Raw genomic sequence first — 26,427 nt, 5'->3', positions numbered from 1 at the left:
ACTTATAAAGTTTTTATGGTCTAATTCTCAAGTTTATTTTAACTTTAAATAAAAAATTCTTTATTTTAATTGCTAATACAATATTTCACTTCTTTATAGTTCATGCTTCACGTGACGATACAGAAACTAAGATGCATTGCTAAATAGCGATGGGTCTAAATATCTTTAAACAGTAATTCTCTGAATAAAACAACATAGTGCAGCAGTTGTTGATTGGATTAGCGATACAGCAAGTGACAATAATGCTGTTTGAGTAAAGGAACTGAAATGCAACTTTTATCTATTTGCTCATTTATTTATTTATTTAATAGTAACCATTCTGTTAATAGAAGATTACTAATATTCTTAAAATAATGCGATTTTATGTGGATATGTTTTTGTCAAACCTGAAGCTTAGACTTGTTTGTTTGTTTATGAAACAAGCACAAGAATTTGTAAGACTTTGGATTAGTGACACTTCTGGAGTACCTTTATAGGCTCCTAATGTAACATTGCGATACCCCAGTCACTTTAAGAGCTTGATTTCTTAATTGCTGTATTAATTGATTTATTGCTTCTGTTAATGTTGCATTTGCCCGCCAAAACTCATTTAAAAAGAGGTTACATTTTCTGTTGTAAACTATATCTGATGAAGCGTAGTCAATCTACGGAAAGCGCTTATTCCTTGTTTCCAATAAAGAAGTTTTTTATACTTGAAGACGGAGTTTTTTCCTGTGGCGATTTCTTCTGTTCTTTATGCAGTTTATTCCTTTGGTATTCAGAAGGCATCCTTAACCGTCAGAGATAGTTCAGATTTATTTTTCCTCTTGTTGCATTTTTGCTATCTCTGACAGTACACATGGATCAAGTAGAAATAGAACTGGATTTTCGTCCGGAGTCGAGGGCTACTACCAAACCGGCATGGGATTCACTATTGCATCGGAACGATAACCCTTTATTGACCCTGGAATTAACCAACAATCTGGTTACCACACCAGTTCCTAACAACGGCGAGAGAATTACAGACTTTAATAGACTCACTAAAGATTTTCAGGATGACCTCTACAAGTTACAAAGGTATTCCTGGCAACATTTGCATTTAGAAGCCTGCCTCCACTTTAAAGTTGTTCCGAGAGGCATGCGTATTTTTTGCATGCCCACATATGGGGACAGTCATCCCATACTGTTAAGAAAGTGGCAGGATTTGAACATCGAACTTGGCTTCAATTACATTAAACTTTTATTAGAATACTTTGCTCCTTTGGAGTCTGAATTACGGAACAAGATAGATAAACAGCAGTGTTATTTGAAGGAACATTTTAAGTCTGACTATTTCACTAAGAGACTTGACAGTATATGGTCTCAAGTGCAGGCATTTAGTGAGAGGCTACAGCAAACGAAACAAAGGAAACTTATCAGAGATGCAAATGATTTTTCTCTCGGACAAGTGTTCGTTTGGCCGAGAAATGAACACACAAGAACAACTATTGACTCTAATACCGTGCGTACTGATAAGACTGTACAAGGAGTTCCAGCAGTCACTGACTCCTTTATAGAACCTTCTGTTAGTTCGTCTAGTTTTAACTTCAATAAAACAGCCCATAATGAAGCAGCTGTTAATATCCCGTCGTTGCTCATTACTAATGATGATAATTTACCAAATGACACTCCACCCCCGAACCAACAAGCGGCCAGAACCTATGCTTCTGCAGGAGCTATACCAAAAGACACGGGTTCTGCTTCTGCACGTTTTTTACCCTTCCCAGTGAAAAAACAAACAGGTTGGAGAGGTCGCTCTACCAGCAGAGGACCACGCAAGAGGAAGGGTTCGAAGAAGGCTATGGAACATGAATGAAACAAAGGAACTGAATAACCTAGTATGTAACTTATCTGATTTAACACTCAATGCATCTGATATTTCTCTTCTCAACAAAGGGCTAAACTTTATTCCTTCCCAGACTAGTTTTTAAATGAAGTTTTGATTGATCTAAGGTTATTTTGTCAAGAATGTTTCACTTAAAATATTCTTTATGATAAGACAGCCCTACGGACTGACACTTTAAAGAATCTTTTCAAACGTAAAAGTAGTTTTGTGCCTGTAATACCACACAATGTAGAATGTTTTATGAAATTGTGCGAGAATGACTTTATGAAATGTTTACTATGAAACGAAAAGATGTACTTATTTTAATATAACACAAGATGAGCAAAAGTCACTGAATATGTTTAAACAGAATGACAATATAACTATCAAACCAGCGGATAAAGGTGGAGCAGTAGTTGTATTAAATACAACTGATTATGATAAGAACATGACCTCTTTACTTTCTGATGTTAATACCTATAAAATTGTTCCCAGTAACTTTGTTACAGATACTATTAAAAAAATACAAGAAGATCCTTATGATCTCCTAATGTGTGGCCAAATAAGTTGCGAAACATATGAATATTTCTTTATTGAGTTTCCCACTATTCCTGTCATTAAGGGCTTACCTAAGATACACAAAAATGTTTTGCCTGTGCCCATGAGACCTATAGTCTCTGGTGAAGGATGGAGTACCTCCACCATCTCATCCTTCATAGAACATTTGTTAAGACCCATAGTAAATGATATTCCGAACATTCTCAAGGATTCGTATCAGTTAATACAAGTTTTGAGAGACTTTAAATGTGAAAAATTTTTCCAACTACCTGTTGGTGACTATGGATGTGAAGGATTTATTTACATGTATCCCAAATGAATTAGGACTTCAAGCCATAAGAGAGGTCTTAGTGACATGTTCCAACTACAGTAATATTAGACAAATATTGATTAACCATCTATTGGATATAGTTTTGAACAACAATATTTTTTCATATAAGGATAAATACTATTTGCAGCAATGGGGGGTTGCCATGGGCACCCCCTGTGCGAATAGTTATGCTAATTTAGTTGTCTATTCTTGGGAACGGAACCATCTATTTAAACACACACAATTCAGAAATATTAAATTATATAAACGATTTGTGGACGATGTCCTTTTTGTATGGGAAGGCACTGAAAATGACTGCATCCAATTTGTTAAAGATATAGAAACTACCAGTCCCTTCCTGAGATTTACCATAGAAACCTCAGCTGAATGTGTTCGTTTCTTAGACTTAACCTTACATTTGAATATAAATGGAACGATAGACGTTTCTCTATATAGAAAACCTACTTGGAGAAACACACTGCTGAAATTTGAGAGCATGCATCCAAGATTCATGTTTCCAGGTATTATTACCAGTCAATTGAGTAGAATAGCAAGGATTTGCAGTAATGATCAAGTTTTTAAAACTGAATTGGACAATTTAGTAACCTTATTTAGAGATAGAGGCTATCCTAATAAAATCATTAACAACTGTAAACAACAAATGTTTGGTAATATACCATTAGGTATGACCCAGTCTAGTTGTGGGGTTAGACAAAGGGGACTGAATATTTCATCTACTAAAAATAGTTTCACTGAGAAGTTATCTTTCACTATAAAATATACCAGTGATATTGTGGCACTTAAAAAAGTAATAAATAAAAATTGGAATGTGCTTATTATGGATGTGTTTACTAAGAAAGTTGTAGGTGAACGTCCCAGATTTAGCTATAAGAATTGTAATAATCTCAAGCAGTTACTATGTATAGATAAAAAACCTCTTCAAATAGTGTGTGAACCTGTTCAATATGGAACTTATCCTTGTGGCCATTGCCATATGTGTCCTCATATCTCTAGAAAACAGTCCTTCACTCATCCAGAAGGTATTTTTAAGTTTGTACCTTCTACTTACTGTAATTGTGACAGTACTAACCTTACATACCTTGCAACGTGTGATAGTTGTGATGCATTCTACATTGGCCTGACTAAGCGCAGGTTAAGAGATAGGGTTTATAACCATCTCTACGATATTAGAAAGGGCAATGAACAGAATGCGCTAGCAAAACACCTACTAGAATATACAACACACAGATTCAGTTTTAAAGTCCTACAATTAGTCACCACTAATTTAAGGGAGGTGACACTATTAATCAATTGGCTTGTACTGAACTCAAATGGATACTCACCTTAAAAGCCCACATTAGTCCAGGTATCAACCAGTTTGTTTCCATAAAACCCATACTAAACAATAGGAAGCTTTGAAGTTATTGTATAGGTAGCTTAATATATTTTTCTGTCTTCGGTCAATGATGTTCTACCAGATTCAGAATATGTATTTAACCTATCTAATCAGCAATTATTACTAAGATGAATTAAATATTGTTGAAAGATACAGCTACATTTCATGTTCTGTACATTATGATAGTTACGTTAATCTCATTTATTGTTTAATAATTTATCTATTCGTTTTTATTTTAGCTGTTAATTCTCATTGTTTATTCTAAATTCATTGTTTACCTTAAATTCATTGTATTAAATTGTTACATTGTTTATTATTTTTTCATATATACATCTATTCATTTATAATAAGTATTTTTTAGTTAATACCTATTTATATTATTATATATAATTATACTTAATAGCAAATTTTTCTATCTTATCCTTATTTACATTACAGAAATGCTAATATTAATTTTTGCTATATATATATTTTTTAACAAATCATATTTTTATTAAATCATATTGAATATATATTTATTTATTAACATATCACATTGATTATATTCTTTCCATTAAGGGACATGATAGTATACATCTTTTGTTTCCTTCCACCACTATTTGCTGCTATTGTATATAAATATTTTTGTCTTTTATTCTGATTAGTGACTTCTTTAATTGGTCCTTCATGGTAATTTACTATGTCTCTCTGATTTTCATATATCAGAATTTTTTATTTGTTCGCACTATGGGTTCATTCACATAACCTTTTTCATTAAATTTTAGCGCATGTGTATTATGATTCTAGTTGTACAACGCATATTATTCATACATCTCAATTAGATAATCAGAATGCTGACATTAAGAATGTTCTTTGTATAAACCTCTCTATAGACATTTATTCGTTTTAAATTTGGTTTTACTGATACCAATTTTTTACAATAAATAGTAGTGCACGATATTTTGCTCTTTTAATCGTATGCAATGTTTCGCTATAGCACACTGCTATTAATTGACTAGAAATATATTAAGGAAAGTTTTTATACACATACTTATAAAGTTTTTATGGTCTAATTCTCAAGTTTATTTTAACTTTAAATAAAAAATTCTTTATTTTAATTGCTAATACAATATTTCACTTCTTTATAATTTATGCTTCACGTGACGACACAGAAATTAAGACGCATTGCAAAGTAGCGATGGGTCTAAATATCTTTAAACAGCAATTCTCTGAATAAAACAACATAGTGCAGCAGTTGTTGATTGGATTAGCGATACAATTAGTGACAATAATGCTGCTTGAGTTAAGAAACTGAAATGCAACTTTTATTTATTTGCTCATTTATTTATTTATTTAACAGTAACCATTCTGTTAATAGAAGATTACTAATAGTTTTAAAACTATGCGACTTTATATGGATATGTTTTTGTCAAACCTGAAGCTTAGACTTGTTTGTTTGTTTATGAAACAAGTACAAGAATTTGTAAGACTTTGGATTAGTGACACTTCTGGAGTACCTTTATAGGCTCCTAATGTAACATTGCGATACCCCAGTCACTTTAAGAGCTTGATTTCTTAATTGCTGTATTAATTGATTTATTGCTTCTGTTAATGTTGCATTTGCCCGCCAAAACTCATTTAAAAAGAGGTTACATTTTCTGTTGTAAACTATATCTGATGAAGCGTAGTCAATCTACGTGAAAGCGCTTATTCCTTGTTTCCAATAAAGAAGTTTTTTATACTTGAAGACGGAGTTTTTTCCTATGGCGATTTCTTCTGTTCTTTATGCAGCAACCTTTGTACATTCATTGAAAACACTTGTTTTTAAAAATAAAGCCCTGACTACGCCATAGATTACTAGGGTTCAAGTATCAACACATGAAGCTGGAAAAGCTGGCATGGGAGCTGTTTGTGAGCAGTTTCCATTGGTTTGCCCATTCCATGGGAGGAAGGTAATTCAACTTGTTGCCAGACGCCTGCAGGACTTTTAAAAGTTAGTTGTAAACATATGGGTCATAGTGATACTGCCCTGGCAGTGAAGCCAAGTAGGACTGGCTTTGTGTATAAGGTATGTATTTACCTCTAAAGGTAGTAATAATTGTGTTATCACAGCTGCTGAGAGGTGAAGTTGGTTTGAGAAGTGTGGAGTATGCATATTCAACAGGCTGACCTACTCCCTAAAACCTAAATCTCACCTCTGATGAGAAGCAGTGGGGACTCATACCTCAACTGTACAGATTTTCGCCTCATATTTTGGTCTGTTTTTCATAAAATTGTAGTTTTCTAGCAACTTAATTGCAAATCATTAAAGATTTAAGTTAGAAATTAATGACAGACATTTGAGTTTCAAATTTCACACCCTTCAGAAAATTCATGCTGATGCAAAACCTGTTATTCTATCAACTTTTTAAGTTTGTAAGAGCTATATTTAAAATTATCCTTATTTTTGGGCCTTTTGTCCCAGTTTTCTGCATGGCTTTGTCCAGATTTCTTGCTGTAAAAGGTTGAGAGGTATGAATGGGGTAAGTCATTAAGTAGCATTTGTTGGCTTGCTTATCCTTGGAAGCAGGAGTTGGTTTAACCAACTTGCACACCCCAGCAGGAGTGTGGGGTTTAGCTGCCAATATATTGGTCATGATGATGATGATGCTGTTACAAGTGAAACCAGGTTAGACTGGCAATGTGTAATGTATGCAAGTCATATGTGTTCCCTCCCAGATTGCAGTAGATCCAGATTCACAGCTTCATTAAGGCAGGATTAGGTTGGTCAGGGAGGGAGAGAGCTGTTGGCAGACTGGACTGTCCCCTAAACACCTCACTGTCACCTCTAAGGAGAATTAATGTCTGATTAGGCTTTTGCCTCATCCAGGAAATGAATGGACCTTTTGGGCTGTTTCCCTAACCAGGGAACGGATGGGCTTGGCTGTCATGCTGTAGGAATATCAAACTGTCAGTTGGGAACAGGAAAGGTAACACTGGGTAGATTAAGTGAAGGGAAATATGATTTTATTATGTTGCTTGAAGTGCTATTTCTTCTTGAAATCCATATTTAAAGTTGTATTCCATTCTACAACTCACTTACAAAGCCCATTTTTTGAATATAAAGCTTAATTTTACAGGTACTGTGCTTTGGATATTCATTTACTGAAATGTGAGCAGATTTTTCATGAGGAGAATTTTTAGACTGCCTCTTTGGAGTATTCCAAAAAATTACAAACTCCATCTTTATATGTGTATACTATTCGTTTTTTAGAGGAGACCTAATAAATACGGGTTCCCTACTGCAATTCTGAGATCTGTAATTGTGAAACCCTGAATTATGAAAATAAAACTACAGAACAGTGAATGTCAAAAGCTGATGCTTTCATTTAAAGTTCTTTTTGTAGTGGCAAGCCCCCTGCACTCACATTCCCCTTCTGCTTATAATACCTCCAAGATTGCCATATTTTTGGGGGAAAGAGAATACCCTAAGACACACAGCTGTCTTGGACTTTTATATATTTAAGTCTCAGTTTTCCACATTCAGTCTCATTGTTCCAGGCCTCACATTTGCAACTGTTAGAATTCAAGACTGTTAACATAAATACGTTTAACTTATTAATGATGAAGAGCAGTTTGTCAGATTAGGTCTAACATTAGTGATCCAGGGACATGACACAAGATAATAATACATTGACCTGAAACCTTGTCAGATCTTCTGTGCAATAATTTTTTTTCCTTAATATATATATATATATATATATATATATATATATATATATATATATATATATATATATATATATGTATATATGTTCCCTATTAACTGATCGAAGATGCATTCGTTCGAATGCGTCTTGATCGAACTTTATAGCGTGAAATGGCAAAATACCGAAGCGGCATATAAACTAATTCTTTTCCTGGGAAAGAAATTGCTTGGCAGCCTTCGGTATTTTGCCTTCTTCATTACTGTAGTGCAGTCTTGGAGTTGGTATATCTAAGTAGGGTGGGTGTGGGGGGCACAGCCCCCAATGTCGGGGGGTGAAATAGTTTGTGGTGTGCGTGTGTTGTGTGTGTGTTTCTTGGAACAGTGATTTTTTTCCCTGGGAAAAAAATCTCTGTTCTGAGAGTTCGAGATCGTAAGCTTTCGCTTACAATGGTTCGATATAGACCCTATATATATATATATATATATATATATATATATATATATATATATATATATGTGTGTGTGTGTATAGGTTTACCTTTAAAACCACAAATCACAGTGGTTCGAACGCTCATATGAGCAACTCGAAACTGTAAATGTCGACAGTCCGTAATGTTCGAAAAACAGCAAATCAAAAAGCAGATTTGCTGTTTTTCGAACATTAATGTCGAAGAAAAAAAAAACTGTGTAAAGCATCGTGGGCAAGCCCCCCTGCACCCCCCACACCCCCTACTTTATTATTCTAACTCCACGATCGCACTACAGTGGGGAAAGGAACTATTTCCCGATCCCCACTATAGTGCAGTCCTCCCCAGAATGTCGAATGTGCAATGAGCGAATCTCACTGCGCATTCGCTCATTGCACATTCGAACCTTTTTATGTTCGGCATTTGCAGACTTTGAAGACTGCCTTTTGGAAATGTTCTGTTCACCTTTGTGCAATACACGGTTTTAAAGGTAAACCTATATATATATATATATATATATATATATATATATATATATATATATATATATATATATAGATATATATATATATATATATATATATATATATATATATATATATGTGCATGTTATAACAGGCTTCCTGTCATGGTAAGGGGACTTGATTATTTAAAAGTTTAAAACTAAGTTAAATCATTTTGTTGGTAATGTAAATATCCTGCTTAAGAAATTTATTGAAGGGCTCTTTGAGAAACTTTGAGATTGCATTATTGCATTTTGTGATACTACAGCATATTGCCTCAAAGCAGCTTCACATTTTGATACAACAAAGTTGGCATACGAGTATGGGTAGACTTGTCACATGCTGTTTCTCACTGCAGTAAATAAAAGTTTTGTCTTTGATGGCTTTTTGGTTAATTTGGTAAGCCTTGCTGTTCCTGAGGATGTAACACCTTTCTCAAAAAATAATAACTTGTAAGAGCAGCTTCTTGTTTTTCCTGTTCTTTCTGTAGCCATAGGTCAAGTTTCCACGCTGTTGCAATAGAGAATAATTTTGCTCTGATGCTCTATTTTCAGTTTGGAGTTATAGCTTCTTTTATTCATTAGTTTGCCATCTCTGTCAGTACTCCGCTCTTATGACTAGTGATGCCATGAGGACCCAGCATGGGCAGAATGTATCTTGTGTTTCTGTTACCATTACAGATGTTATGTGCATGTCTGTTATTTTCATAAGTGCATTTCAATTTTAACAAATTCTGAAATGTTTTATGAGTATATTTATAATTTTTGTTGCTTTTTTGCTAATTTTAATGGTTTCAGTCAGTTCTAAATTAAAAATAATACTGACATTTTAATGTTAAATTGAATGTGGCTAAATTCTAAAATGTAACTTTTGAATTCAACAATTTCTAGTATAATAAGAAATGTCTATTTACTGGATTTATAGAATTAGGTCTTTAAAGCTGTGCCTGCCAAAAGAACTTATGTTTCAAAAGCTTTCTTTTTCAGTTAAGTCTTTTGCAGAACTACTTTCTGGGAAAGCACACTCCACTAGAAGAGTTTTACTTATTAATCACAGCAAGTGATTCTTTTGAAGAGAATGCTTCTGTTACCATGAATTAATAGCAATACCCAACTTTTCTGACTGACGTCTACAGTTCTGTATGATGCTTAACTTTGGAAATATTGATGAATCATTAATCAAAGAGGAACATTTAGAGCTATGTAGTCAGATTTTGAAAATAAAACTTTACATACCGAACATTCTTTACTTGCAATGATATAGCACTTTTGATAACTATAGTCAGAAACTTGTTCAAGGAACCTTCTAGCACACTGACAGATATGTTCTCCTAAGTTAAATAAGGTGGTGTGCTCTGTTTCCTTAAAATCCAAGTGCACATGGGGGTATGTAGATGATAAAGTATAATGTGTTATGGAATACACTGGACATGTAAGATCTGCATTAGCATATATTCAGAACACTTTTGTAATACAGTATATAAAGATTTTGTGACTTTGTTAAAGAGATGCTTATGTTGTGGAGCTTGTAACTTTAAAGTTCTATCAAATGTAACTATAAATTTATGTTTAAATGAAGTGTTTTTTTTTTTTTTTTTTTTTAACCTATGGGGATCACACTGTCATGGTAGGTCACGTGGGCCAGATGGCAATTGCCATTAATATATCTATTTATTATTAAGTAGTTTTTTCCCCAATTATTCAAGTAACGTTGATACCTTTGTGACAGATTAGAATGCACACATTTTGTCTTATGGGGACATTCTCCATTTACAAGCATAGTTATTGTACTTATTAGAAAAAGGTGATGATAGATTCAATACATAATGTTTTTCTTTAAGCAAAACTGACCTTTGTATGTTTTTTCCAAATGACGCATTTCTAACATTTTATAACTACTGCTGATCATTGTCTAATGCTGTCATTACTGTGCCATTTTCTTCTGCCTTTGTAGATGAGCTCTGCCACAGTCCATGAAGATGGCTATGAAGTCAGCCTCCGGTTAAATTTTGTACTGGCTGGAAACAAGGTTTGTAATTATTGTTTAATAAACTACATTTGTGTAACTTGTGGCACTGTTGAAATAAACTTGAAATAGTTCTGTCATTAATCTTTTTACTCCCACTTAAACTATTACGTGAACATTACATCTATTTTTTCCTTGTCACTTTATATCCTACTGTACCACTGGGATGAGGGATGAAGTAAGCAAAACTTAGGAGAAGAGTTACATTTATGATGGTGTTGACTGCTATCACATTAATGTCAAGCACAGCATTTCAATTGCCTCCATTGCTATTCATCTGGAACATACCTGTCAACCTTACCAAATTCCTCGGTATATACCGGTTTTGACAGCAAAATAATGCGGTGCCACAAATTTCTGAGTGGCCCCTTAAACTCACGATTTTTTTTTATAATTTTAAGTGATGGCTAATGTCATCACCTATCGGCAGTGTATCCCACAGCGTCATTAACATGCATGATGACATCAGCTTCGTGAGGCAGTGCCTGACTGCTTGTCAGACTTGGAGACTATGGTGGGAGTTTCAAACTGTCAGCGGTGAAGTAGATTACCACATAGGATACTATAGGTGATCAGGATGCCATGAGAATGAGGATGTTTACTCTCTTTTAGTAGTTACTGTCTTTACCTTAATGGGGGGCCATGGAACAAATTTAGTTTTATTTATCAGCATGCATTTTATTTATCAGAATGCAGGCAGGAGAAAAGCTGGTGCTGGAACCAATCTGCTGCTTGTGTTATTGATGAAATATTTTTACCATTCTATACCCTGCCCCCAGCAACATGCAGTAAGGTTGTGTTTATTAGAATAAGTATCTCCACATTTTGTTTTCTGTCTGTTTACTTATTTGCAGTTCATTTAAGGATGTTTGCCAGATGCCAGTTATTGTTCTAGTAAGTAGAAGATGCTAGTTGATAATATTTTAAAAGTGTTCCTAATTATTTTGGGATTTAACCCTGGTTCTGTTGAGATTTGTTTGTTATTTGTTGAGAGCTATGGGCAGCAGAATAAACATAGCAGGGACTGGCCTCATGCAACAACCACCCTAAATTTATTCTTGTGTGAGTGTCCTTGCTGTCACTTTAATTTTTTTTTTGTGCTGTTGCATAGATTATCATTGTTGGTTTTGGTGTTGCTGTTATTATTTGTTAATTTTATATTTCTTGATTGGGCATTTCTTTTAGTTTACTTATTACAGCAGCTCATGTTCTGTTTCATTTGCACCTGCCTTCTCCCTTACCTTCTATGGGACTAGCATTCTGAAGCTATGATATTAAACATAAATATTGGGTTAAAATCCCTTGATAAATACATTAAAACAATATTATCTTGGTGGCTTTATTGCTTTAGATTTCGTTATAGGGTGGTAATCCTGCTGAATGAAGCACAGCCTTGTGAAAATTTTAAGCTACAAAATTGTGTAAGGAAAATTGTTTAGCAGGTTATATCACAAATGTCAGGGAACAATCACATAATGATGTTGAACTAAAAAATAGAAAGAAGGCGGACAGTTAAGTTGTAACACACTGCACGACATTGGAAAAGCAGTTTACAGTGTGATCCATTCAGTGTGTATTAGTGGCATGTCAGTGTTTGAAATATCAGCATTTTTTGGGTGACACATGGGTCTTTCAACTAAATAGTAGGGCTTGTTGGATACAGTTCTCCATGTCTGAGTGTGTAGGAAGTTGCCGTACTCTCCCTGGCAACAATGCTTTTTAATATGATTGATCTAGTTAAGAATTTCAAATGCTGTAGTTAATATCACCTGTTTGCAATTGCACTTATGGCAGCCACATAATTATTACATTTCTGTTAAGTGTGAACCTCACATCCTCTAAGCACTGCAGTCTTCTGCTTGCTCTACTTCATTTTTCCTTTAGATAGTGCAGCTGATGAGAAGTGGAAAGTGTCTGTCATGTTGCGTGGGTAACACAAGTCTCTGTAATTCGCTAAATATTCAGTTTAGCCAAACTAGAATAGCTCTGCATTCTCAAACAGTAAATATCTTGGAAGTCTGTAGTGTATGCAGTGCAGAGTTTTAAGTTTAATTTGTTTCTTTTCATCTAGCTTTAAAAGAAAGTACTCGATTGTAGCAAGTTACAAAACATTTGTGTTGCATTCTTTTAAAGAAAAATATTAACCCTGTTTGAATTACCTCAGGAACTCAAAGCATAACTTTTTAATTTAAGACATGCAGAACAGGGCATGGTTTAAACTGTGATACCTGACAGCTAACACTGCTTTGTAAACCATAATACCTGCTGGATAAATCTGCTTTATGTTTATTTAGGATTTATTGGTTTATAGTTCAGATAGTTTGTTTTTTGTTTTGCCTTTTGCTCTTGCTTTGCTACATTTTGTTTTACTTTAAATTTGTTGCTTTACCTTATTTTTTTTCCTTTTAATTCTTTAAGAAAAATTTTGGTTTGGGTCCGTAAGCAAACATTTGTTTTGTATTATTTGGCTGCAAAAGAATGAACTCTATTTGAATTGTGGGAAAGTTAAGGAGTAAGGTTTTCACTCAAGGCTAGCAGTGCATGAAAATGTTTAATCAGCTAAACCTGCCAATTAGAACATGCTCTGTGATTGGTTTACATTTTTGGCTAATGGGCTGCACACTGTTTCTTGTTTTTGCTCTATTTAATTGCAGTTTGCTTTAATTTAAAACACTGTTGTTCTGTTTCTGATTATTCTTCCATTTGCATTTAAAAGTTGGTATCCCACAATTCCTTTGGAGTTTGTGGGGTTACATAATTATGCATGCAAATTTTATGTTAATCAGTGTACAGATTTTTGGCCAATTGTACCTAGTTTCCATGGGCTTTTGTCCAGATTTTATATGATTCCAAGTTGAGAGGTATGATCTGTTGTCATGTGGTGCTTAATGTTTGACTGCATGCTGTATGTGACATTTTAGGATTCCTTACTCCAGGATTTACTATGATACTGTGTAGGAAAAAAACAAGGTAGTAGGTTTTGAGAAGAGCATCCATGCAAGAAGATTTAGTTGACTAAAAAAAGAAAAATAAAAGCTGTGACTAACTTAAAAATGGTGGCCAAAAAGAACTTTGTCCAGATGACAGTGCTGTTTTCCTGTATGTAAATGTAAATGACAGCTAGCTAATGAATAGTGCACCACGGATGATTATCTACAAATATAGTGACTTAGTGAAAGTAGCCATACATAGTGAAAAAGATTGATTTGTAGTCCGGGAGTATCATGACTAATAGCTTTTGATAATCCTCTGGGCAAAAGTCTTGCCTCCACTTCATAAATATAAGTAGAAATTGAAATTCCCATTTTATTCTGTTGACTTCATTTTGTTTTGTTTGTTACTCCAGCTCACATTTAAAACACAGGCATAACTTTGATTTATTTCACGTCACTTTGTGTTGCCTGAGCTTGTTTAGCTATGGCTTTTTCTTACAGAAGACTCAGTGTTAGCCGTGCACTTTGAGGAAAATTTGGCCAAGAACAGAGGAGGAATTCAGATTCTTATCACAAGTACAAGACCTGAAACTATAGATCCCAGAACTCTGAAACATAAGTTGAAGTTAAAAAGAAATGCAAAGTAAATGTTATTACTTACTATTAAAACACTCTGTCATCTTTTGTTTTTATTGGGGAGGTGGTTCTTCCCCCTCTTTTGTAGGGGGTTGTATCCCTCATAACTCTACTTTTCTAATTCTGCTGTCGCTGTATGTCAGAGAAGGGGAAATGCTGTAAGGTACTGCAAGCTTGGGCTCGGGATGTATTTCATCCTTTTGCACTTGTAGTTCCACTAGCACAAGGATTGCAGTTATGATCCTTGGAATTTTACCAGGCACTCAGGAAATTCCCCTACTACTTGTTTGTTCAGATTGATTAGGAATGGATCTTAGGCTATAGCAATATGGCAGAGACTATCGTTTCTGAGTTAAAGGAAGGTACTGCCTTGTCTGTACTCCATTTCATCCCATATGTATTGAGTTTTGAATTCGATTCCCCTAATATTTTCTAAAGTTCTTGTTTAGAGTCAAGTTGTAATACATTATCTGCAAGTAGCAGCTTTGTTGATCTATCCCTTCCTACCTGATTGCTAATGTAGTCCGTCACCAGTATGAACAGCAGTGGCCTCAGAGATGATCCCTGATGCACCCCATTTTCACTGGAAACCTTTCTGTGAGTGCAGACACTGTTCGTACTTGTGTCATTGGGTCCTTGTATGCATACTGCACTAATTCTACCAATGTTTCTGAGACTTCAAACAATCATATGACTGCCTAAATTAGCTTTCGTTTGAGCTGCTCATATGCATTCTTCAACTCTAAGAATGCCCATTTGGACTCTTCCTTATCTCTAGCTTCTCAAATCTTTGTGTCACTGCAGACATAAAGTCAGTTGTGCTGCACCCTGATCTAAATCCAAACTGCTTATCTCCCATCTTACTTTCTACTGTTCTGCATATTTATTTCAGTCACCCTCTCCAGTATGTTCATGCAAAGTAACAGGAGTTTGATATCTCTATACTGCCCATAGTTGTGACTGTCCCCTTTTTTCTTGGACATAGGCATTACAGTGCTTATTCTGCAGTCATCTGGGATATGCCTTTATCTCCATACTACTTTGAGTACCCCTCGGAGCCATTTCTTCCCTAACTCACCAAACAACGTGATCATATCTGCCGTAATCTGATCTGAACATGCTTGTTTTCCCGACTTCATTTTCCTTAGCACTATTCTTAAGTTTCTGTGGGGTGGGATGTCCTTCATAAGGATCACTGCTGCAGTAGCCTAAGCTAAATGGGTTATATACTGCTAAGGATATGATAGCTGGCAAGTTTGCAAAGCTTTCAAGCTGAGCAGACTAAAAGACAGATTTGGGCACCAAGCCCTTCAGAGCTTTCCTGCTACTGAAGAGCGCACTTCTCCATGGGCTTTGTTATATTACTGGGCAGGTAAGTTATCTTTGGGAAGAAACTTCCAGTTTACTTTTTATGATAGACAACTTATTTTTCTGTAAAAATTAGGAATTACTTTTTTACTTTTGGGATAAAAAGTTGTTAAAACTGATTTTAAACTATTTTTACTGTGGTAAAACTTGCATTATTTTACTTTTGGGGATTAGGTTAAGTGCTTAAAGTGCTTTTTACTGCATTTTAATGAAGAAAAAAAATTAATTTATTTACAACTTACCTGTTTTACTGGCTATTTCTGCCAGGCTTCCCCAGGAATTAGGTACATTTTCGGCTTAACCATTGAAAAACCTACCAGCTCTTCAGTTCTTCCTTCTTTCAGTCACAAAAAGAAGAAAATTGCCAAAAGCCTTTGACATGCCAGTAGGCTGCTCAAGTGCCACAGCCACAGATTTTTGACTCCACTATGGCTATCAATGATTCCTTGGACCACAAATCTTTTTACTTGGGTCCCCCTGGCATAGTCCCTGCTGTTACCAGGGACCAAAGGTTAAGCACATCCTCTGCAGATGCTGAAGTGTTGTTGGTGAGCAAGTGAGAGACATTCTTTTTGGTCCTGGGAGATTGGGCAGAGAATTACACTCTGTCTAGCGTGAAAGCTTTGCCCATCATTATGGAGGCTTTTGCTGGCAAATGTGTGTGTGTATGTGTGTGTGTGTGTGTGTGTGTGTCTGTTTCTACATGAATTCCAAAGAAACAAAAACTTAAACATATGTCTTCTCCTGTCTCATTTACTTTGCACAAGACTAATCTTTTGGGCTTAACTCAAGTTTTAGTTCAGGCTCTTCACTCTTCCTTATAAATCAACCAAAACACTCAAAGGAGTGTAAAAAGACCTCGAAAAAGAAAAAAATAAATGCCACAACAGAATGCCATCACGAAACTGATTTTAATACAAGTACAATAAAATAAAAAGAAGGACTAAGTGCTTTCACCCTATCAGTAGTACAGGCTTCATCAGAGTGGGTCCTTACATTTAAATATCTACTTAAATAGGCCCAATAATCACATGATTGTTCCACAAGAAAACATGATCTCAAAGGAACCATTAGATACATAAAAAATACAGTAAAAATTAAAACATTCAAAACATTTAAAATATTATAGATATACCTATTAAAAGTCTATTACAACTGTTATGTAAAATCATATCATAAAAATAAATGTTGTAATAACTTGAAGTAAGCATTTTGTAAGCATCTCAAATAGTTACATGAACTAAATGATTGCAAAATTATGAAACTTGACAAGGGTGGGGGTTGTAATAATGACACATGTAGATTATGTAAGTAAAATGTATGACATCCTGAATGATGAAAACATTTATGAGTGAGTTTCTATGAATGAGATCAACAGGGCATATGCCAAGGTTGACTGGGTGTTATTTGACCTATTGACCCAGGATGTGATTGACCACACATAATGTTCTTTTCTGACTGTGGAAGCATCAGTCTTTGGAATCCCAAAAATTCACAAAGATTTGAATAACCCCCCTTTTAGGCTGATAGTGGCAGCTAGAAATTCTAAAACTGAACCACTAGCTGCATATATTGACTTAAATTGTAAAAAAGCAGTTAGCAAAAACAAACATATCCTCAGGGATTCATGGCACTGTTTAGAAATACTGAGAGATTTACCTTTCCAGGAAGACTTTGTGTTTGTAATGGTGGATGTAATTTATTTACAGTTATTCTACACAAGGAGGGAATTGAATTCTTTAGTGAAAGTCTTATTAATGTAAAGGGTTTACATAACGTAAAAAGGAATTTAATAGTGAAATTCATGGAAATTGTATTACACAAAAATTTTTTGTACTTTGAGGGCAAGTACTTTTGCCAAACCTCAGGGGTAGCGATGGAAGTGAAATGTGCCCCAGTGTATGCTAGTTTAGTTTTAGCTGAATGGGAGAAACATTGTGTGTTTACTTCCTCATTCATGAAATACATCATTTCCTGGCTATGATTTTTGGGTTACATTTTAATGTTATGGAGAGGTGATAATGAAGGAATAAGTAGGTTTTTTTTTTTTTTTGCGATTTACTTACAAGGTTGATGTCCAGGAGATTGGTTACTTGGACATATTGCTGTATAAGCAGTAAAAGAAACTCACCACTGAGCGAAGCAACCTTGGATAAAAAGAGCTGTATACAAGAGAACAAAAACCAAGGATGCACCAACAGCTATGTAGAAATCCAAAAATTATCAGCAAACAAATCCAAAACGACAACAGCCAACGATATATTCCACTTTTTATTGACAGGAACAGAATAAAATAGTAAGCGCTTTCACATCCTATGATGCTTCTTCAGACTTCAATAACATTCAGTGAAAAGCCACTCTTTAAATACAGCTTCTTTGCACAGCTTAATCACATAACAAGCAATTACCTATTCATGTTTAAAGTGCCTGTGCCTAAAGAATTCAGTAGTACTTTAAAAGTTGATTACTTAACCCAGCATTATGTGCATAACAAAGTGCAGTTGAAATAATTTTATAAAGGTGTTTTCAGCATTATTCATAAAACACATATAAGCCACTCTTTAGATGCAGCTTCTTTGCACAACATAATCTCATGTCAAGCAGTTGACTAATCATATTTAAAGTGCCTGTGCCTAAGGAATTCAATGGTGCTTTAAAAGTTAGTCACTCAATACAATATTATATGCATAACATAATGAAAATGTTGTTTCAACAAGTGTATTTCATCCTTTGAAGTCTTCTTCTGAAAACTCCATTGAACTTATTGACCAAGTTTATAAAGTTTTGTCTATATAAATTAGCTTATTAAAAATATATAAAAAAATAAAATAGAAAAAACTATGATGTCTAGTAAAAAAATATATATGCCATTTTTAAAATGTCTCACTAAAAAAACATATAAAAAATCAATGTTTTTTAGCAATGTTTTTTAGCAAGCTTATTGTGTCCATATACAAAGCTTCAGTGTTTAAGTGGTCTGGCTGCTAGGAATGGTTTTAGTGAGATCTTCTCATTTAGACACGTTTATGGGCTTGCAGCCTATGGATCCACTTATTTTCTGTTTCCTCTGTTCTATTCTTAAGGTTCCCCAATCTACTTGTCCTGTTCACTATTTCCAGCACCCTAAATCTAAAACAATGCGTTAGACCATTTTCTATTACATGTCGTGCCAGTGCATTGGTGGTATTTTCCTTGTTTATAGCATAGATGTGCTCTCTTATGTTCACGTAACGCTCTGTTGGTTTTTCCAACATAGAACGTTTTGCATAACTGACATTGTGCCAAATAGACCACATCTGTGGTTTTGCAATTGGCAAAGCCTTTAAATCTATATGTATGCCCTGTATAAGGGTGTATGAAAGTTGCTTCTTCCGCTATGTATTTACATTGATTGCATGCATTGCAGGGAAAAGTGCCTTCCTTCGATATCAAAGTAGGGCCCCTATGCATTTGTTCATAGCATAGAAGCCTATTCAATGATTTCATGTTTCTATAACCTATGCTCGGCTTCGCTCACTAAGTTCCTAATTTTGTCATCGGCTTTCAATAATCTCCAATTGTCCTCCAAAATTTGTTTTATATGTGTGTTTCTATTGGTGAAAGGAATTACTAACCTATTTTTGGTTTCAGTATTGCTAGTGGTATTCTCATACCTAAAATCATTGTCCCTGTTAAAAAACGGGGTACCTTTACCGGCTCTATGTATATTGCCCGTCTTAATGGCTTTCTGCACCTCAGTTTTTTTGTATCCTCTAGAGACAAAGTTACCTAGCAGTCTACTTTGCTGCTGATGGTAAGTTGTGTCTTGCGTGGTTAGTCTCGATGCTCTAAGGACTTGGTTCTGTACTATGTTGGAATGTATATGTCTGGGATGCATGCTGTTTCGATGTAGAAGGCTATTCTTCCAACAGGACTTCCTATGTAAATCTGTATCAATCCCATTGTTGCCCTTAGTTAACATTACATCCAAAAATTCTATCATCTGATGTGAATATGAACATTCAAAAATCAAGAAATTGGTCGTGCCATTGATATATTCAACAAATTCCATCAGCTGTTGTTCAGTTCCCCCCATACAATAAAAACATCATCCACAAATCTATTGTAGTGTTTGAGACAATGGACATATATCAAATTCTTTAGTACATATGTTGTTTCCCAAAATGGCAATACCAGATTGGCATAAGACTACAGGGAGTGCCCATGGCTACTCCCTTTTTCTGTAGATAGTAGTCATCATTGTATAACAGAACATTGTTTTCAAGCACTATGTCCAATAATGTCATCCAACAGATGACATTGTTGTTTGTAATGTGGTTCTCAAGCAAAAACAGCCTAACATATTCTATTCCTATAGTGTTAGGAATGGATGTAAATAGCGATTTTACGTCAAGTGTAACAAATAAATCATCCTTTCCAATTGGTGTAGCTCTATTGAGACTTGCTAGATTCTCAAGGAAATGTTGAGTGTCCTTGAGTATGTGGCTGGTGTTGTTAACTATTGGCTTAAATTTTTTATCTAGGTATATAGATAGAGGTTCTGTCAGCCAGCCTTTGCTTGAGACTATCGGTCTCAATGGGGGGTCTGACGGTTGTTTGTAGATCTTTGGTAACCCTCTAAAGGTGGGAACTAGGGGATTTTCTACTATAAAGTATTTATAAATCTCAATATCAATGACATTACTTAATAGAAGATCATACAGGTAACCATGTACACCCTTGATTATTTTGTTTAATGAACTTCCATCTAGTGGATGATAAGTGTCTCTGTCTGATAGCAGAGACTCTATTTTACTGACATACATCCCTCTATGCATCACAACAATAGCTCCCCCCTTGTCCGCTTTTCTTATTATTATGTCTTCATTCTTCTGCAGACAAAACACTGCTTCTCTTTCATCTCTAGTCATATTAAAAAAATCAGGTTTCACATCATTCCTGCTATATAGTTCATATAAGTCACTTTCACAGGCCCGTTCAAATGCCTCAAGCATCGGATGTTGTGGAGGCACAAATGTTGATGGTTTCCTGAAAATGTTAATGTTGCCATTGTCGGCATTACTTGTGGCCTCTCCAAATAACATTTTAAGGCCTATATTTCTTGTAAATAACTTTATGTCTACAATTATGTCAGCTACATCTACAAAGCCAGATGGTATGAAACCCAGGCCCTTGTTTAATACTGAAAGTTCAGTTTCGCTTAAAACATACCTAGAAATTTTGAAGACTAGGTCATGCTGATGGGTTTCAATGCCTTCCTCTGTTGCTCGTAGATCTCTTCGGTGCTTTTCCTTTTCTTCCTCTGATTGTAAGGAGACCAAGTCCGTTTGTCTATGGGCTTGATGAGAAGCGGAAAAGATGGAAACCCTTCAGATGAAACCCCTTCGGATTCTAAAAACACCTCGTCTTCTCTAACATCTGATTGTAGTTCCACCATCGGTTGTTTGGCACGAACATCTCTATTTGCAGTGTTCATTGTGGAGGGGGGAGGGGGGGTGGTGTGTGTAGATGAATGTTTCTCACCCTCTGAGTGTATTAGGGCCTCGATAGTAACCTGTCGCTTATTCCCAATGAATTTGTTTGTTTTGGAGCCAATGTTCGAGTTCAGCGTAGTAGAAGATTGCATGTTGGGTTTCTCAACGGACCCTGTTGTGTGCATAGTGATGGATTTCTGAGCATTCATTAAACCTTTGTCGGATGACAAAAGCGGAGGGGGTTTGTTTGTGTTGGCATCCTGTGGTGCCCAATTGGGAATCCTCTCTCTCGGCCAAGAGAAGACTTGGCCTTTCTGGAAATCCATAAAGTCCCTCTCCAGTTTTTTCTTTTTGTCTTGCATTGATCTGCTCTCCAAAGAAGAGAGCATAGTTTTTAAGTCATTCCGTAAAATCTCCATTTCTTGAACATTAAGTATAGTGCTCAGTTCTGTCTCTATGGCATTAATTTCAGCCATCAGCGCTTTTTCCACAATATTATACTGCTCAATTAATATCGAAATGTATGAAAAACTAGTGTCAAGATTTAATTTTGGCCATTTGGCAAGTAATTCAGGATACGCCAGCCGAACGTCGGCATCTTCAAAACTCTTAGACCTCTAGGGACAAGTCTAAAATTAAGACACGCCTCCATATGCAGCTTCTGCCATTGAATGTTCTTCAGTTTCTGTAATTTTGTCTCTAGCCGCCTTGTTGTCAGTATTACATCCATATTAGGCTTCATTGACTTGTTCACATCACTGTTGCTAGATAACTCTCTAGTTGTAAGTCTTAGGAGAGGGTTGCTATTCATCTCCATTAATTCATTTAAACTGAATGCCTTTTCAGGTCCCACAGCATTTAAACTCAAAGTTGGAGCTGGTTCCATAGCCATGTCTCAGTGGTGAGATAAAAACACAGTACAAGCAGTAAAAGAAACTCACCACTGAGCGAAGCAGCCTTGGATAAAAAGAGCTGTATACAAGAGAACAAAAACCAAGGATGCACCAACAGCTATGTAGAAATCCAAAAATTATCAGCAAACAAATCCAAAACGACAACAGCCAACGATATATTCCACTTTTTATTGACAGGAACAGAATAAAATAGTAAGTGCTTTCACATCCTATGATGCTTCTTCAGACTTCAATAACATTCAGTGAAAAGCCACTCTTTAAATACAGCTTCTTTGCACAGCTTAATCACATAACAAGCAATTACCTATTCATGTTTAAAGTGCCTGTGCCTAAAGAATTCAGTAGTACTTTAAAAGTTGATCACTTAACCCAGCATTATGTGCATAACAAAGTGCAGTTGAAATAACTTTATAAAAGTGTTGTTTCAGCATTATTCATAAAACACGTATAAGCCACTCTTTAGATGCAGCTTCTTTGCACAACATAATCTCATGTCAAGCAGTTGACTAATCATATTTAAAGTGCCTGTGCCTAAGGAATTCAATGGTGCTTTAAAAGTTAGTCACTCAATACAATATTATATGCATAACATAATGAAAATGTTGTTTCAACAAGTGTATTTCATCCTTTGAAGTCTTCTTCTGAAAACTCCATTGAACTTATTGACCAAGTTTATAAAGTTTTGTCTATATAAATTAGCTTATTAAAAATATATAAAAAAATAAAATAGAAAAAACTATGATGTCTAGTAAAAAATATATATGCCATTTTTAAAATGTCTCACTAAAAAAACATATAAAAAATCAATGTTTTTTAGCAATGTTTTTTAGCAAGCTTATTGTGTCCATATACAAAGCTTCAGTGTTTAAGTGGTCTGGCTGCTAGGAATGGTTTATAGATAATAAATAAATATAGATAATATTGTATTGAGTGACTAACTTTTAAAGCACCATTGAATTCCTTAGGCACAGGCACTTTAAATATGATTAGTCAACTGCTTGACATGAGATTATGTTGTGCAAAGAAGCTGCATCTAAAGAGTGGCTTATATGTGTTTTATGAATAATGCTGAAACAACACTTTTATAAAGTTATTTCAACTGCACTTTGTTATGCACATAATGCTGGGTTAAGTGATCAACTTTTAAAGTACTACTGAATTCTTTAGGCACAGGCACTTTAAACATGAATAGGTAATTGCTTGTTATGTGATTAAGCTGTGCAAAGAAGCTGTATTTAAAGAGTGGCTTTTCACTGAATGTTATTGAAGTCTGAAGAAGCATCATAGGATGTGAAAGCGCTTACTATTTTATTCTGTTCCTGTCAATAAAAAGTGGAATATATCGTTGGCTGTTGTCGTTTTGGATTTGTTTGCTGATAATTTTTGGATTTCTACATAGCTGTTGGTGCATCCTTGGTTTTTGTTCTCTTGTATAATGCTGTATAAGTATATGGTGAGTTAGAAGTTGGGATCTAACATCTTTCATTAAGACACATATTCCAACACACTACTTCATTTTGATAGCTGCCACCCCTTGCACCAGAAAAGGAGTGTACTAAAGGGACAAATGGTGCGAATTTCGAAATTGGTAAGCGACAACCAATTATTTGAGAAGGAAATGTATTATTTGAGGGTCTATGTCAGAACAACGAAAACTCAAAATGTCGATCGCTCACATGAGCGAATAATCAGGAACTCGAAATCACTATTGTGGGGGGTTGCACCCCTCACCCGCCCACTAAATATTCCTACTCTGAGATCGCACTACAGTGAGGAAAGGGCAAATATTCTGATCTTCACTGTACTGTGATCCCAGAAATCCAAAATCTACTTCCTGATTATTTGTTCATGTGAGTGATCGACATTTTGAGTTTTCAGCATTCTAAGGTAGACCCTTATTTGATAGGAATGTTCAAAGATAGAGGTTACCCTTTAAAATTAATGACCAAAATAAGGAATTGGGTTATGACGAAACGTTTTAAAGAATACACCCCTATCTTATTGACTAAGGATGGTACAAAATTTGTTCCTAGTAGGAAAAAGCTATGGTGTTGCCATGTGATCCAGCAAGCTGGAGAACTAAGATCGATACTGAATTATTGTTGGGACAGTGTTTTTAATCAAGATATGAAGGAATATTTGGGTGAGAGACCAAAGGTGACCTTTAGTCAAGGTATGAACCTTAAAGAGTTTCTTGAACAAAATAATGAGTTTAAAAATTACAGGTCCAAAATGACTAAGTGTAATATGTGCAGATTTTATAAATACATTAATGTCAGTCCATACATAGCCTTGGACAGTTATCATAGTATTTCATGCCCGGGGCACTGTAATTGCAATACCACAAGGGTGGTGTACATTGCAACCTGTATGAGTTGTGCCGCTTTTTACGTAGGCAAAACCATCTGCAAGTTGAAAGATAAAATAGCCGAACACGTGAGAGACATTAAAAATAGGAAAACCACCAGCACCCTTTATATTCAGTTTGTCTTGTATTAATTTTAGTAGGTTTATAATTTTCGTTATCGATAGAGGAATTCCTACAGATAGAGGAGGAGATGTTAAAACAAAGTTAGAAATGAGGGAGACTCTGTGGCAAATGAGATTGGATGCCACCACATCCCCTGGTATTAATGATTGCTGTTCTTCAGGGGTGGCTCTTGCTATTGAGCTGCAGGACTGCAGCCCCCCCCAGCTGTACAAAAGAAAAGAAATGAATAAAAAAAAAATGCGAGTCCCCAAAATTCACTCATGTGCACTATCAGCATTTCAGTGCATTTCACGAGTCCGGAACTCACACATGCATACTCGCACCTTTTCCCAAGTCCGAAATGCTACTAAACCAGTCCGAAGCACGCACACAGATCTGGACTGCTGGTAAGACAGTCAAGACTCGGAAGACAGCCTGCAACAGTAAAGATCCCAGAAGTCTATGCAGTTAAAGCAGCATAATGGCATTAATGAAGCTGCTTTGGACTGAAACTCTCCAGGTACTACTTGTTTATACTAACAGAAGTGTGTGTGTGTGTGTGTGTGTGTGTGTGTGTGTGTGTGTGTGTGTGCGCGATGCCTCAGTAGCTAGAAGGACGTCAGGAAATATACCTGGTGGCTAGAATCAAACCCTGCACCTTAGGAGTAGTTAGCAAGAGCTTGAATTCCCTACCCACCACCACTTGTGGTTACGATCAGACACACCACCTGGCCTCAATGATAAAGTACACATCAAACCCTTCCTAAAAAGTAGAAGATTACGAAGGAAGTAATAGTTAACCTGTTAAGTAATATACCCATATAAGAGTTCCTGCATATGTAAGAGATGTTTTGTATAAATGTTGTTTTTGCAATTATGTCTAGTATAGCTTTATGATGTATACCTGAATATGGTGTAAAATATTTGTCCTGGCACCATTAGTAATAATGTTTATATATTTTAAGTTTAACAAGTTTTTGTTTATAGTTAGATTTTAATAATAATGCACTTTACACTATAGAATGTTATATTGAATAATTACTATGCCCTAGTTTTATACAGTAGCAGGCTAAGCTTATTAATATAGGTTAATACAAACTATGCATTGGTTTATTATAAGCATAGCCTGACCAGTCAGCAGCATATGATTTTTAGCTGTTTAACTTGTTTTTTTAAAAAAGAAATGTAGGTTACAGATTTGTAAAATACATTTTTAGTAACTTGTGCTGAAGGCTTAGTTAAGTATATGTTTTATATAGAATTAGCACATCTCGATGTATCTGTTTAAATTGAAGTATACTTAGCTATTATGTGACATCAATGAAGTTTTATTATCCAATGGGAATTGTTAGGAGGGTATATTAATGAGTTTTAATTGTTTTAATATGTATCAAGAGTCGGAAGAAGCCTTTTGGCGAAAGCGCTCACTCAGATTTCGAATAAATGTTTTTTGAGCTCTAATAATACAAATTTGTATTATTGCATTATTGCATTCAAGACTGTGGATTTATTTGACGTTTTATTGCCATTAGAGGTTCACGTGCATGCTGTTTTGTTTATGGACTTGTGAAATATTTGCCTCATTTGTATTCTGTTCCTCATAAAATCTGTGTTTTTCTGGATTTTGAATTCACTAAATAATGACAGGCATTTGAATTTCAGACTTCATATTCTTCAGAAAGTACATGGTAATACAAAGCCTTTTATGCTAGCAATTGTCTGTTTATAAGATCAATATTTGAAATGTGTCCCTATTTTTGGGGCTGTATTCCCCCATTATTGGCTTTGTCCAGGTTTTTTGTGCTAACAAGTTGAAAGCTAGCCATTTAAGTTTCAGTCTACCTGCCTTTCAAGAAACAGCTG

At 35.2% G+C, this 26,427-nt stretch overlaps 1 protein-coding gene across 1 annotated transcript in view; it reads left to right on the top strand.

Annotated features, from left to right (window-relative positions):
• The window catches only part of DZANK1 (double zinc ribbon and ankyrin repeat domains 1), a 1,792,612-nt gene that overhangs the window by 1,244,171 nt on the left and 522,014 nt on the right, over window positions 1-26,427 (top strand). Inside the window, exon 15 of the mRNA XM_044056983.1 lies at window positions 10,698-10,772. Coding sequence (XP_043912918.1) covers window positions 10,698-10,772 — 75 coding nt within the window. The remainder of the gene's footprint in view (window positions 1-10,697; window positions 10,773-26,427) is intronic.

Source organism: Protopterus annectens, chromosome 1.part2, assembly GCF_019279795.1.
Source record: "Protopterus annectens isolate FY-2018-M chromosome 1.part2, PAN1.0, whole genome shotgun sequence".
Classification (NCBI taxonomy): domain Eukaryota; kingdom Metazoa; phylum Chordata; order Ceratodontiformes; family Protopteridae; genus Protopterus; species Protopterus annectens.
This window is presented reverse-complemented; position numbering and strand designations above follow the sequence as displayed.